Source organism: Triturus cristatus, chromosome 3_2 (genome assembly GCF_964204655.1).
Source record: "Triturus cristatus chromosome 3_2, aTriCri1.1, whole genome shotgun sequence".
Taxonomy (NCBI): Eukaryota; Metazoa; Chordata; class Amphibia; order Caudata; family Salamandridae; genus Triturus; species Triturus cristatus.
In genome coordinates, this window is record NC_140584.1 from 609,405,760 (window position 1) to 609,420,393 (window position 14,634).

General features: G+C 46.5%; 1 protein-coding gene across 2 annotated transcripts in view; it reads right to left on the reverse strand.

Annotated features, from left to right (window-relative positions):
• The window catches only part of KCNQ4 (potassium voltage-gated channel subfamily Q member 4), an 821,604-nt gene that overhangs the window by 199,329 nt on the left and 607,641 nt on the right, over window positions 1–14,634 (reverse strand). For both annotated transcript variants that reach the window (XM_085648482.1, XM_085648483.1), the window contains exon 3: window positions 10,163–10,289. In XM_085648482.1, the coding sequence (XP_085504608.1) occupies window positions 10,163–10,289 (127 nt within the window). The remainder of the gene's footprint in view (window positions 1–10,162; window positions 10,290–14,634) is intronic.

Genomic DNA, 14,634 nt, shown 5'->3' on the forward strand with positions numbered 1-14,634 from the left:
AAAGGGGGGCCGCAACGGGTCCCCAAAGTCAATCTCCGCCAACATTTGAATGGCAGAAGAACTGCCATTCAAAGGCTGGCGGAATGTAGCATCCTAATGTTGCGGATGGTGCCTGTTATGGTGGCCGGGTCCAACAGGCAATCGTAGTGATTGCCTGTGTCGGACCCGTGGTGGACAGGCTTGCCGTCCGCCAGCAGTCCGCCCGCCATCCTTATCTGGCGGGAGGAGAATGGTCGCACAATGGCGGTGAACCCACCACCAGCAGGCTGCCTGTGGCAGATTCACTGTCATCATAATCACCCCCTAAGTTATGGAACAGGCTGCTACTGAACATAAGAATTATTGAGAATCATCATTTTTTAGGAAAATTGAGAAAACCTATGTTTAATTGACTCTGCTAGACTTGTGGATGGCAAGCCTTGTTCGTTTACTGCTTTTGTAGGTGATTTCAGAGCCAGGGAGTATCAAGGATAACTGGACGCTTCAGTTTCCTTCTACATTGCGTGAGGAAAAGGTGACGCTTTCCATTAACCACATTGTCATCCAGTATCCTATACCACCTGTGAAAGGATTCTTGTGTCTCCTCAAGAGGGTACCAATTAGTAGGAAAAAAAAATAAAAGTAAAAAAAAAAAAAAACCTTAGCAATTCGATAATGCTTGACTGTAAAATTAGATTTATGTTGCAGAGGATAAACCAGGCACCAAACTCCCCTGATATCTGAAATAGGCGAAGAGCCAAGAAAAATAAAAAAAATGTAATCCAGCTACACAAAGCAAAATTCAGGGACAAAAAATGGAGAACAAGGGTGGGGGGGGGGGTTTGACTCCCGAGCAACATGGCCGCAGCTTGAGCGATCTCCGGCTGTCCGCAACCATTTCCCCCAGTATATCCGTCTTTAAATCCGTTGGTTGCTGCTGTGTCTCCTGGGTTGGCTCAGCTTAGTCCCAGGAGAATCTGACAAGACCCCTGTCTGATGAAAGGTGACGGCTGCTAGACAATAAGTGGCAGGGGCCTCCGTCGTGTATCGCGTCCCAGGCCTAGAGTCGGGAAGAGCCCGCTGGTGTGCCCACATGGATGGACCCTGGGAGATCTAAGCTGCTGTCACAAAAAGGGTGTGAGGTGCCTGGGTTGAGCAGGCCGGGTACCGGGGCACTCCCCAGTGCAGATCCAGCCAAAGCAGCACAAGTGAAGGCCTGCTGCGCTGAGCCCTGGTGGAGAAGGACAGAGCCTGCTGCAGCACCATGATGACCCTCCCCGCCCATCATGACCTGGTGAGGTTTAGTTGAGTGGCGGGGCCTTAAATAACAAAGGGAGGCAGACCTGAGATACAGGCCTGGGCCGAGCGTGACGACTAACCCCCGACAGCCTGCTCCCAGTGCACACAGGGACCGCTAGAAAGACTTGGAGACACCGGGTACTCGGATCAGAGTCCGCCCCTGATGAAACAAGGTACCTTTTAATCCATCTGTTCTTGAGCCATTTTAATCCTATCTAAAAAAAAATAAGCAGGTGCAACCAGTCTACCAGAAGGAACTACAGCTTGGTCATGAGTAAGGGATGTCTCAGGATAATGAGCACCAGCCAACTTATAAGAGAGACTATTTGGAATCACTATTGGAAGACCAATGGCTCGAACTCTGAACAACTGCAATAGCATTTGACCTCTTGAGTTGGAAATGTTTATTTTATATTATGGGCAAATTACGGTTACCATTGTAACTCATTAGGTCAATATAGGCCTTATACAGGGAGCAAGGGCACAATTGATTATTATCAATGCACAAGGAAGGGAAAAAGTGTTGGAGTGAAGCACCCAGCAGGGGTGTCCTCTCTCCCCATTATCATATGCTATGTTTATTCAACCATTGGCCCAAGCCCTGCGTCAAAGCAGACCACTTTTAACAACCATTTCAGGGACTTCTGTAATTAAGTTAAATGCAGACGATGCTGCGCAGTATTTAACACTCACAGTGGATTACATAAACAGGGTCCTGCAAATAATTAAGGACTTCAAATTGTTGGAAGGTTATAAGATAAATGAGGCTAGGACAGAATTGTACTCCTTAATGTCTCCTTAAAATTTATCCAGACTCTTTTCAAAAGGAATTATAGAATGGGTCTAAGAGATATTTAGCTATATATCTCTCTGACAGACAAGAAGATTTTCTTTATGATAATTACAACCCAGTTCTAATGAAGGAGGAAAATCTTTTGGAAATTTGGTGGCAGTTTCCACTTTCGATGTTTGGTAAGATTGATCTCATTAAAATGTTGATTCTTTGTTTGTTATTATTTCTTTTTCTTGCTGTTTCGAGTAGATTAGAAAGTCCTTTTTCCAAGGGTGGGCAGAATTGGCGGAATTTGATTCTGTGGAATTCCATAGAATTCCATTAAAATTCCATGAGATTCTGTGGAATTCACTGATGGAGCAGAGAGGGTGAATTTGGCGCTATTGTCTTAGGGCAAAATGCACCCTCACATCTAAAAACGGATGCGAGGATGCATTTTGTGCTAAGAAATCATGCTGTCAAATACCAAATGCACTGCAGTGTATTCCCCTTGGTGCCCATACATACTCTGTAGTAATCACTACAGAGAATGTAATGGCTCCAAGGGTGATGCGCTGTTAGTGCATTGGTATTTTGCACTGCAGTGTATACCCCTTGGTGCACTTAGATACTCTGCAGTAATCAATGCAGAATATGTAAGGACGCCTTTACATACTCTGCAGTGGTTACTTCAGAGTATGTTAGGGCACCAAGATGTATGCACTGCTGTACATAACTTATGGCGCCCTAACATGCTCAGAGTATATATGTTTTATAAACTCTCAGTATGTAACGGTGTTGAGCGGTAGGCACAGTAGTGCAGTCAGTGGTTTCTAAACAAGGCCAGAAGAGGGAGCTGTTGCTCTATATTTAAAAATCACTGCAGATTAAAGTTTAATCTGCAGAAGTTTTCAAACATAGAGGGACTGTTCCCTCATCCAGTCTATTTAAAAAGCAAATACTGCAGATTAATTCCACCAGCAGAGTAGTCCACCGCATTACAAGAGTAACATGGAATTACTAAATTCCTCCAATTCTGCAAGCAGAAATAAAAATTTCGCCCACCCCTAGTTTTTTTCGGCAAATTGGATCCAATGTTACGTTCATTTGTGAGGGAACCAGAAACACCCCCGAGTTAAACCGAGTATTTTACAGTTGCCCAAGAGCAAGTGCGGATTCGGACTCCCAGATTGATGGCATTATTATCTGGCATCCTTAGCATTACTGCTACACCATCAGTCAGTTGAGTCTTTTTGTTTTGATAATTCGGTTCTCCTCCAGATGTCGAAACCCCTGAATATCAATGATTTATCCTGGTGTGTGAAACCCCCAAACTTCCAAAAAAAGAGAGAGACAAAAAGCTAAACGCCGTTAAGCTTTCACAGTTTTCTGTCACCTGGCTTATCTAAAGTGATTGTGCATAATGTGCAGATTTAAACATAAAGTAAATTTGGGACTTTTTTGTAGGCTCCAGTTTTAAGTCTTCACAGATGCTGTTTTTGAGTGAAACGCTCCACAGCCAGTAGCACTATTTTATGTACACCCAAATAAGAGCAATCCTAGGTAAAAATGATAATATGAAGATTTTTTTAAAGATTTTCTATGGATGGGCATGTGTTGAAAAGGGCTTGTCAGGGTAAAAGATTTCCTTTTTTAGATTGTGATTTATGATCTACAGATACATTTCTCTTGGGAGAGTAATTTATTAGATATATGCCTTCACCGATATGGTATGATACTGTAATCACCTTTTCTAAAAAAAAAAAATACAGAAAAATAGAATTATTCTATATTAAAAATGCTCAATTTGGCTACAATAAGCCATTGTTAACTCATTGCCTTCCTTCATACAGAAAAGATGAGAAGCACCTTCTAAATCAAGCTTCGTGAAGATGCATTTTCTTTGTGTAGACACCAACATGTTCTTAATTAGAGACAAAAGATATTGGTACTTAATTGTAATTTCATTTAAACCTCTATAATAAATCCGAAGACGCAAAGCCTGATCTCTCTTGGGTACAAACAACAAAGGTACCTGAGCTAGTGAAGATGGCAGAATGAACACATTTTGAAAGTTCTCCTCAAGTAAGCCTTCAGTAGCTCCTTCTTTTTTCTGTAAAGTAATAAATATGTCAAAAACGCACAAAAGCACCAGATTCAATTTGAATGGAGCAATAATTTTTCCTACTGGGGGAGTGAGATGACTTCCTTCAAGATGTAAAGACACTTGAGTGACTCTGTCCTATTCAGTGTATGATTTAGGTGTGGAAGAGCTGGGATTTCAGGGCTTTATTCATTGCCTAAACATGTTTGGGTCAGTGGGAAGGTCTTTGCCCTGCAATAAGAGTTAGTCTGTGTGTGTTATTGAATTAATGAATTCTGAATATAATAGCTAAACTTAAAACCATCTAAAACCTGTTTTTTTATGCTAGACCGGGCAGAGAGGGTGGAAGGAGTTAAGTATGTCAGGGTTCATAATCTGGACATAGCCTTAAATCTTCACTAAAACCTTCTCAATAGTTGCTTAAGCTAAAATATGTGATTTTTCATTCAGAAACAAAGTTCTCTTTAAGCAGCTATATTTAGATGAACAGTGGAGCTTGCTAGTGCGAACAAAGCTTATTCTTCGATGTTCTTGGAAAGCTTTTACACATCTGAAGTTCACTGTCAATTTGGCACATTTATTGTTTGTTATCAATGCAGTGATGACCAGGGTCAACATTCTCTAAAGGTCAAAGGGTTGATGCTTCTCAGTACTCGCCACAGTGTAATGCCGGTATCTAAGATCACACTGTGCATGACAGTGGAAGCGCCAGGAGTTTATTCTGTTGACTAAGAGCAAGCCACCAGACTACACCTGCACATGGCATCTGTGCAGTGATGCCTGCCTAAAAAAAAGAATTCTCACCTTAAAATAAGTGGGACAACTGACTAAGCTACGACCGTGGTTGTGTTTTTATTCATTATTTCTGCTCTGTACCTCCTGTGCATGCCAGTCCTCTTTGTGGGCCGTTTTTGCTGTTCTTGAGGTGCGGTGAAAGGCCCTACTATGCAACGTCACTAGCTGGTTCAATCATTTCCTGGGCCCAACGGCTTTCATCATGGTACCCGGCCAAGCCTCCTCATAGCGGGGCCCACGTTGCTGCTGACTGCCATGCCTGGCAGGTGGTCACTCCAGTGTCCAGTTAGTCGCTCCATTATTCCAGTCTGGTAATCTCTCAGAGGTCCTCTTCTTCTTCCACTGTTGCATTCATTCTGGAAGAGACAGCACCAGGCCCGGAGCCCTGCTGAGTGGTCTTTGATGTGCGTGGATTCTGGCACCATCTTGTCTATTCACTGCATTGCTCTTTGATCCAGTAAAATGTCTTGATGTTGTATTAGCAAGAAGTGCCCGGGGCCTCAACCTGTAAGCAGCATTTATCCTCACAAACCTTGAATTTTAGCATTCTTGGAGAGTAGAAATAAACTTCAAATGTCCACTGCCACTTAGTTTATCTAACACAGACACTGACTTTTGCTTTTCTCACACAATACTGGATAGTGCCATTTTTCTGGAATAAAATCAGCTATTTTCAAATTTACCTAGATGGTTTATTGTGTTGTGGCTTCTTGCTTGCATTTGCATTTGCTTCAGTGCTAGTTCAGTGCATGCAGCCGTGGCACACATCCGCTTACACGGTTGTCCTCCTTAGGAAAAATTACGCATAAAATGTGATTGGAAAAACAAAAAATACGTGAACGCGTGTATCTCTTTAATGTCGGAGTATGCGAAATTAATTTTGCGTAAAAAAAATCGAGCAGGCCTTCGTTCAACCCATGAATCCCTGCACCCTTGTAGTAAATCTTGTTTCAAATAGCGAAACACATGTTCAGCCTGAAGATGCAAACATACAACTTTTGTTCTCCGTTTAAGTCTTCTCTTCAGATGTCTTTCGTTGGGGCTTTTTTAAAATGAAGCCATAGTTAGACTTGTTTCTGTCATAAGTTTTTTAATCTGTGCTTCTGCGTTCAAATTTTCTGAGCAGTAGACATATAACCCTCAGCAGTCAAACTGCAAGTTGCATGCATAACAGCAACGTATATTGCCTTATTATTCATATCTAGTATGTAAAATATGTTATGACTTGTTGTTTTATATTATGCTAGCAACCCTAGTACATTATAGCGCCGTGTGCATCCCACAGGCTGTTTCTGAGCGCATGTATGCAAACCACATAGCTTTATCTCACAGAGAGGCAGGGCCCTCTCGAGGGTAGCGCTTCTTACTGTCGGCTCCACTCCACCTAACTGCACGAGGCCTGCGGTGCGTGCCACGATTTACCTCTCCACACCGGAATCTGCTGGAACGTCGCACCGTCATCCTAGGGGACATCCTTCAGTAAGCGGCGCAAGCCCAGTGCTCTATTCTGGCACCACCGTACCACTACGGGAGGGTACCGAATGCTCCCCTCTGGCACCAACGTACCACTACGGGAGGGTACCGAAGGCTGCGAGGTGGGGGTAAATCCCTCCCGTCATGAGAAGCGTACACTCTGGGGAGAAGGGCTCGGAAGTTGCTGAAATGCCTGTTTTTGTGTTTTCTCCCTAAGCAGGTTTAATACAGATAATTCATTACTCTGACAGCACCGGCTCCACGGTGTGCGCACGTGGCCTCCGCCAGCAAACACTGCCCTGCCTCAAACATGCCCCCTCCCCACACCGAAGCAAGACAAAGAGGGGAATGGCTGCCTTACACACCTGGTTAGGCTGGGAGGGGTGGAGAATGAGGGGGGGCTGGATGATGGACTCGCTCGGGGAGGGAATGAGGGTCTCAGAGGACACAAACATCTGTCTGCATCAGCCACCACTACAGTAAGCATTTCTGAAGAATAGAAGGTCAGTGCTGGGAGGAGGCACGCTGGAGGGGGCGAGAAGGGGACAAAGAAGGGATGGGGCAAAGACAGAAGGATATGAAGAGAGAGAGATGGGGGCACGAATAGAAGAGGTGGAGAGAGAGAAATGGATGGGACGCATGAATTGGGAGAGACTGGGGGAGAGACAGCATGGTACGTAAGGGAGAAGGGAAACGGGCAACTCTGAATTCAAAGAGAGCAAAAGAAAGATGTAGCAAGCAACACACATATACACAAGAGACTGAAAAGAAAAGCAGAGACAGAAAAGAGTAAGAGTGAATGGACAAATGCCTGATTATTCAATTTTAAACGATAAAACTGCCTAGGAGAGTCTATCCAGACTAAGATGCAGTGCCTAATGTGTAGAAAAGCAAGCGCCAGGCCCTTCTCAGGAGGCCACCAGTAGCGGTCCGTGGAGGGAGTTCGGTGGGGCAGTGAGGTGGGGCGAGGGAGGGGCGGGGTGGGGAAATGTAAACACCGGAATATGGATGAACGGAGGTAAGTACACATTTAAATAAATAAAACTAATTTTGTGTCCCCCTCTGTTCGTTCTTAGAGCTACTTATCCCACGACTTCCACTATCTTCCACTGTATATCCCACAGTGTCTTAATATGGGTGAGCATTCTTTGTTATTTTCCTGAATATAATACCCCCTTATACTGTGACGGAGTAGTGACCATTGGCTTACTACTTTGCAGGTTGTTCTATCGGCCCTAAGGAAGGCCCCGCAGAAGGTATTGAACCACCTCGTCCACATGGGGTCGCAACGTCGACTTTTTTCGTACTAAAGCGACCTGTACTATATACGTCTGAGCCTAGTGGTGGATAAGCTCATTACTGAATTACACTACCACAACTTGTTGGCCTCATTACTCATTTTCATGTACTTTGCTAGACAGGTCATATCTTTTAACATTGTAAATATTGTATAGGACCTATACCTTATGGTTTTTCCTTACTATTCTTTCACTTCACTCGCACACCCTTGAGCACTTTATGTCACATTATCAACTATGGAGCAACCTTTGCTATATCATGTACTGTAATTGGAATGATACATGTCTACATAAACTGTGTATCGATAACCAAGTTCAACCTGGTCATTTTGAGTTATTGAATTCGGGGCTCGTAAATATCGGGGTTCTGTTGCACCCTCATGATTATTGGCAGTTGGAATTTTGGTTCATGTATCAATATAAAATGCCAGCAATCAAGAGAGATTGAGCCAGTCCAACACAATTTTTTCCTGGGCCTTTATGCAGGCAGCACAGGGCTCAGTGAAAATATGATCAAATGAGATAGGACAGCAACAATTTTGGAGGAGTACAGAACAAAAAAAACAAGATGCTACCAACAACAGGTGCTTGTGTTCTGGTCATTCATGTTGTTCCCATGCCCCGGTAGTAAGATTTTTAAGTGATTGGTCGTTATTCACAAGACCAAGTTAATTTTCCAGAATATCGTATAACAAGTGTAAAGCAAAATCTCAGAAATTATGATAGATTATGGTTTTTTAACTCGAATTTCTCCCGGGCCTTATGTAGACAGTGCAGTGTTCAGAGTAAACATGTTCAAATGAGGTCAGTAGCGATTTCGGAAGTGAACAGAGTTTGCCACAATATTTATGAGGAAGATGCGAAACTGGCTAGAGGGGGAGAGACTCTAAACTGTATATAATTTTGCATTTGTTAGGTCTGAAAAAAGATCCTGAGATTCTAGTTTGACCAATTGCATATGGATGGCAGTTCGACCCTAGCAGAATAGGCCTCGAGTCCTTATCAGGACTTGGGTAGAATTGGAATTGGTAATGTAGCCAAACAGTCAGCATCCATGCTAAAATCAAAATGAGATTACAACTTAAAAGTGGTCTAATTGGCGGGCGGCATGACAGTTCCCGCTGCGGGGCCTCTTTCAAAGATGGTGATGCCTTTGAAAAAGGCACCGCAATGGGAATGCCACACAAGGTTCCTGCACTGCATGAACTTGAAAGTGATTGCTGTGCAGGAACTGGTGTGCATGCACACAGAGGGGCGGGGCGGACTAGTAACGCAGGCACTCGAGAAATAACTGAAGGGCCGGTAGCCGAGTTCCAGCTGTGGGCTGCTAGGATGCCGCCAGTGGCCCAATGGGTGCCTGAGTGGCCTTTCTAGAGGCAGATGTGTGGAGGTATCACTCCCTTTCTCTCGTTGGGCCGGCCCATTAATGTATGCTGATTGAGCGGGGGCAAAGGGGCTGAGCAGAAGTGGTCTCACTTGCATTCATGTGTGGCTCAGCAGTGTGAACTAATCTGTGCATTTTTTTTCTAGGTGAAGTTAATAAAACATGCCTCCCCACCCCCTTTCTTTTCAAGAAACTTCGCTGAAGCAGTGTTTTGCGGAAAGGCAATACGCAAATGTGGGCCATTTTTTGGGGTGTGCCCGGGCGGATTTTTTATCCCAATCCACCCCTTCAGGGGGGCACATGTAGTGCCCCCTGTGTGCATCCACATGCGGAGGAGACACAGGGGTTGCTTCCTCTCCGACACAGTGTACATGAAGTCAGAACTTCCATGACACCAACGGCAGAGAGGAAAATCGTAATAAACTTGGTGGGAGTAGGCGGTCCCACCAAGCATATTGTGGCTTTAGAACCACCGTGCCACATCCAGGGAACAGAGGTTCCCTGTCTGCGTAGGCGGTCCCATGCCAGCCGACCACCCAAGTCATAATGGACTGCCACGCATCCACAAGTTTGCTCCGACTGCCAGACTCGTAATTAGGCCCTTAAGGTTCAGCAGCCATTTTAGAGCCCTCCTGCAATCATAAAGGTCAAAAGAGAAGCAAGATGGCAGGAGACCAATATAATTTACATATAAAGAAAGAATATCGTATTCTTATTTGCGGAATTGTCTTACATCATGAGAAAAGTCTTCTTGTTCTGCAAATAAAAAATTCCCAATACATTCCAATGAACAAAAAATACCTCACCTTATAAAGGGAAAAGCATTTAGAGAAAGGGAAATTTAAAGATATGCAGAGAGAAAGAGAATGAAAGATTGCGGATGAGAGAGAGAGAGTGGAAAAAAGAGAAAAGTAAGTAATAAGTAAAAAAAGAGGAACATATGGAGGGAAAACATATATTCTTGGCAAGTAAAGGGGAAGTGAAACAGATATTTATAAGGGGGAAAATGAAGGAATACAAACATTGACTTCGCAGTTATTTTATGGTTCTGTTTTTACCTATGACACAGAATGGTTTTCTGGCAAACCGGAGGCGGCCCTGCCAACCTCTGTACCGGCAGCAGCAACCGGCAGCCCACACTCGGATGATGTACTCCATGCCGAAGACCACGATCATGACATACTCCTGTTGCAAAACAGAAAGACAAAAAAGACACAAGGAAGGTTAGCAAAGTTAGTGCAATTTAGAAAAAAATAAAACGCATTCTAGGTTAGTTGAGAATAGAACGCGTCAGTTCCAGGATATAAACAAATAGGAATATGTGGATTCCTGCGTACCAGATCTACATTATGGGTTTACAAGTAAATCTGAATGGTAGAGAGTAGCAAAGTTTGAGGCTCGATAGAGACCAGCTGGCAGTAAATTCTAGGTTTTGAGGCACATCCAGGGAAGGACTCCACATGCTTGCTGCTTTCAGAATTCCTAGCTTTTTGGTTGCTGGATGTTCATTTTACAATTATGTTTCGGCTGAAGTAAATGTTGACTTTTCCCCCACACAGCGGTGGAAGTTGTGGTTTACGGCTATGAAGACAAGAAAGATCCCATGAGACCCCAACATAGGCACACTAGGATTGCAATACCAAAGGGGATGATGGACGGAGCGTTTGAGCAAATCAAACACTCACCCCCAGTCAACTGATCTGGGTTTAATCCATCATCATTCTTTAGCTCACTCCACCACCCCAGTTCAGACATGGCCATATGCAAATCAGTCTGACCCTGTGCCTCATAGGAACAGTCCAGCCTGAACTGCCAAGCCATGTCTTCCCTGGACCGGAATCAAGCATCCTGGGACCAGTTTCGGGTTCATAACACTCATCAGCCAGGCTATCTTGAATCCAGTGGCAAAGTGAGCAAGGGACCCATGTCTGGGCATACCCTGCCAACTTAGGGCGAACAAAGCGATACCAAGCGATTCCAAACTGGAATGGCATGGTGAGCAAAAAAGCGATGGATTTAGGCCCAGATCTCTGTACTGGGGTGAATGTATGACATTGTTCTGCATTCTGTCCATCAATAGTTCTTTTTGCATTTGTCACCCCGAGTGGGACGGGTATGCTCAGACGTGAGTCCCGTGCACTCCATGCCACTGGAATCAAGCTATCCTGGCTGAAGAGGGGTGAAACCCTGAAACCGGTCCTAGGATGCTTGTTTCCAGTCCAGGGAGGACCTGGCCTGGCAGTTCGGGCTGGACTGTTCCCATTGGGCACAGGGTCAAGACTGATTTGCATATGGCTGGATCCAAACTGGAATGGCAAGGTGAGCAAAAAAACGATGGATTTAGGCACAGATCTCTGTACTGGGGTGAATGTATGACATTGTTCTGCATTCTGTCCATCAATAGTTCTTTTTGCATTTGTCACCCCAAGTGGGATGGGTGTGCTCAGACGTGAGTCCCGTGCTCTCCATGCCACTGGAATCAAGCTATCCTGACTGAAGAGGGGGGTGAAACCCTAAAACAGGTCCTAGGATGCTTGTTTCCAGTCCAGGGAGGACCTGGCCTGGCAGTTCGGGCTGGACTGTTCCCATTGGGCACAGGGTCAAGACTGATTTGCATATGGCTGGGTCCAAACTGGAATGGCATGGTGAGCAAAAAAACGATGGATTTAGGCCCAGATCTCTGTACTGGGGTGAATGTATGACATTGTTCTGCATTCTGTCCATCAATAGTTCTTTTTGCATTTGTCACCCCAAGTGGGATGGGTGTGCTCAGACGTGAGTCCCGTGCTCTCCATGCCACTGGAATCAAGCTATCCTGACTGAAGAGGGGGGTGAAACTCTAAAACAGGTCCTAGGATGCTTGTTTCCAGTCCAGGGAGGACCTGGCCTGCCAGTTCGGGCTGGACTGTTCCCATTGGGCACAGGGTCAAGACTGATTTGCATATGGCTGGGTCCAAACTGGAATGGCATGGTGAGCAAAAAAACGATGGATTTAGGCCCAGATCTCTGTACTGGGGTGAATGTATGACATTGTTCTGCATTCTGTCCATCAATAGTTCTTTTTGCATTTGTCACCCCAAGTGGGATGGGTGTGCTCAGACGTGAGTCCCGTGCTCTCCATGCCACTGGAATCAAGCTATCCTGACTGAAGAGGGGGGTGAAACCCTAAAACAGGTCCTAGGATGCTTGTTTCCAGTCCAGGGAGGACCTGGCCTGGCAGTTCGGGCTGGACTGTTCCCATTGGGAACAGGGTCAAGACTGATTTGCATATGGCTGGGTCCAAACTGGAATGGCATGGTGAGCAAAAAAACGATGTATTTAGGCCCAGATCTCTGTACTGGGATGAATGTATGACATTGTTCTGCATTCTGTCCATCAATAGTTCTTCTTGCATTTGTCACCCCGAGTGGGACGGGTATGCTCAGACGTGAGTCTCGTGCTCTCCATGCCACTGGAATCAAGCTATCCTGGCTGAAGAGGGGTGAAACCCCGAAACTGGTCCTAGGATGCTTGTTTCCAGTCCAGGGAGGACCTGGCCTGGCAGTTCGGGCTGGACTGTTCCCATTGGGCACAGGGTCAAGAATGATTTGCATATAGCTGGGTCCAAACTGGAATGGCATGGTGAGCAAAAAAACGATGGATTTAGGCCCACATCTCTGTACTGGGATGAATGTATGACATTGTTCTGCATTCTGTCCATCAATAGTTCCTTTTGCATTTGTCACCCCGAGTGGGACAGGTATGCTCAGATATGAGTCCCGTGCTCTCCATGCCACTGGAATCAAGCTATCCTGGCTGAAGATGGGTGAAACCCCGAAACCGGTCCTAGGATGCTTGTTTCGAGTCCAGGGCGGACCTGGCCTGGCAGTTCGGGCTGGACTCTTCCCATTGGGCACAGGGTCAAGACTGATTTGCATATGGTTGGGTACAAACTGGAATGCATGGTGAGCAAAATAACGATGGAGTTAGGCCCAGATCTCTGTACTGGGGTGGTTGTATGACCACCAAGGACCAGCTAACCGCCGCCCTTGCCCAGAGCTCACCCACAGACCCAACCGACCCCCGACGCCGCAGCCCACAAAACCAAACAATGGATCAACGACTGCGCCAACACCCTCCCCCCGCTCAAGAACCCCCCAACACCCACACCAGCAAGAGAGCCAGCTGGTTCACCGAAGACCTCCAGGCCTCCAAGCGAACCTCCCGAAAACTAGAAAAAAACTGGACCCGCGAAAGAACACCGCGAAAGAACACCGGAAAGCTACACAGCCCACAGGAACGCCACCCGCCGACATCACCAACTCATCAGATCCGCCAAAAAGTCTGCCTTCAGAGACCGCATCAACAACAACGCACACAACAGCAAAGAGCTCTTGAGCATCGCTCCAACCCCAGCTCCAGCACCAATGACATCCCACCATCACAAGAACTGTGCGACTCGCTGGCCACCTTCTTCCACAGCAAGATCGCAGATATCCACGACAGCTTTGACGCCGTCACCAACCCCGACAACAGCCGACACCCCCGCTCCCACGACCACCACCTGCACCAACCGCCTGCTCGCCTGGACCAACATCAACGACGACGACACCATCAAGATCATGAACACCATCCACTCCGGATCCCCGGAAGATCCCTGCCCACACCACATTTTCAACAAAGCCAGTAGGACCATCGCACCCCACCTTCGGAAACCCATCAACATCTCCTTCGAGACAGCGACCTTCCCGGAGAGCTGGAAGCACGCAGAGATTCCTTACTAAAGAAACCCAAGGCAGACCCCAAGGACCTCAAGAGCTCCCGACCCATCTCCCTCCTCCCGTTCCCAGCGAAGGTCATCGAAAAGGCTGTCAACAAACAACTGACCAGATTCCTCGAAGAGAACAACATCCTGGACCCATCCCAGTGAGGGTTCCGCAGCAACCACAGCACCGAAACTGCCCTCATCGCCGCCACCGACGACATCAGGATCATGCTCGACAACGGAGAAACCACGGCCCTGATCCTCCTGGTCCTATCAGCCGCCTTCGACACAGTCTGCCACCACACACTAAGAGCACACCTCCACGACTCCGGAATCCAAGAGAAGGCCCTGGACTGGACCACCTCCTTCCTCTCCGGAAGAACCCAGAGCGTCCGCCTGCCCCCCTTCCGCTCCAAAGCCACCGAGATCATCTGCGGCGTACCCCAAGGCTCATCTCTCAGCCCGACGTTATTCAATGTCTACATGGCACCACTCGCCCACGTCGCCCGACTGCACGACCTAAACATCATCTCCTACGCCAACGACACCCAGCTGATCCTCTCTCTCACCAAGGACCCCCACACCGCCAAAACCAACCTCCACGAAGGAATGAAAGCCGTTGCCGACTGGATGAGGAACAGCTGACTGAAGCTGAACTCGGACAAGACGGAGGTCCTCATCCTCGGCTCCACCCCTCGGACTAGGATGACTCCTGGTGGCCGACGGCACAAGGAGCACCCCCTACACCCACCAACCACGCACGAAACCTAGGGGTCATCCTCAACT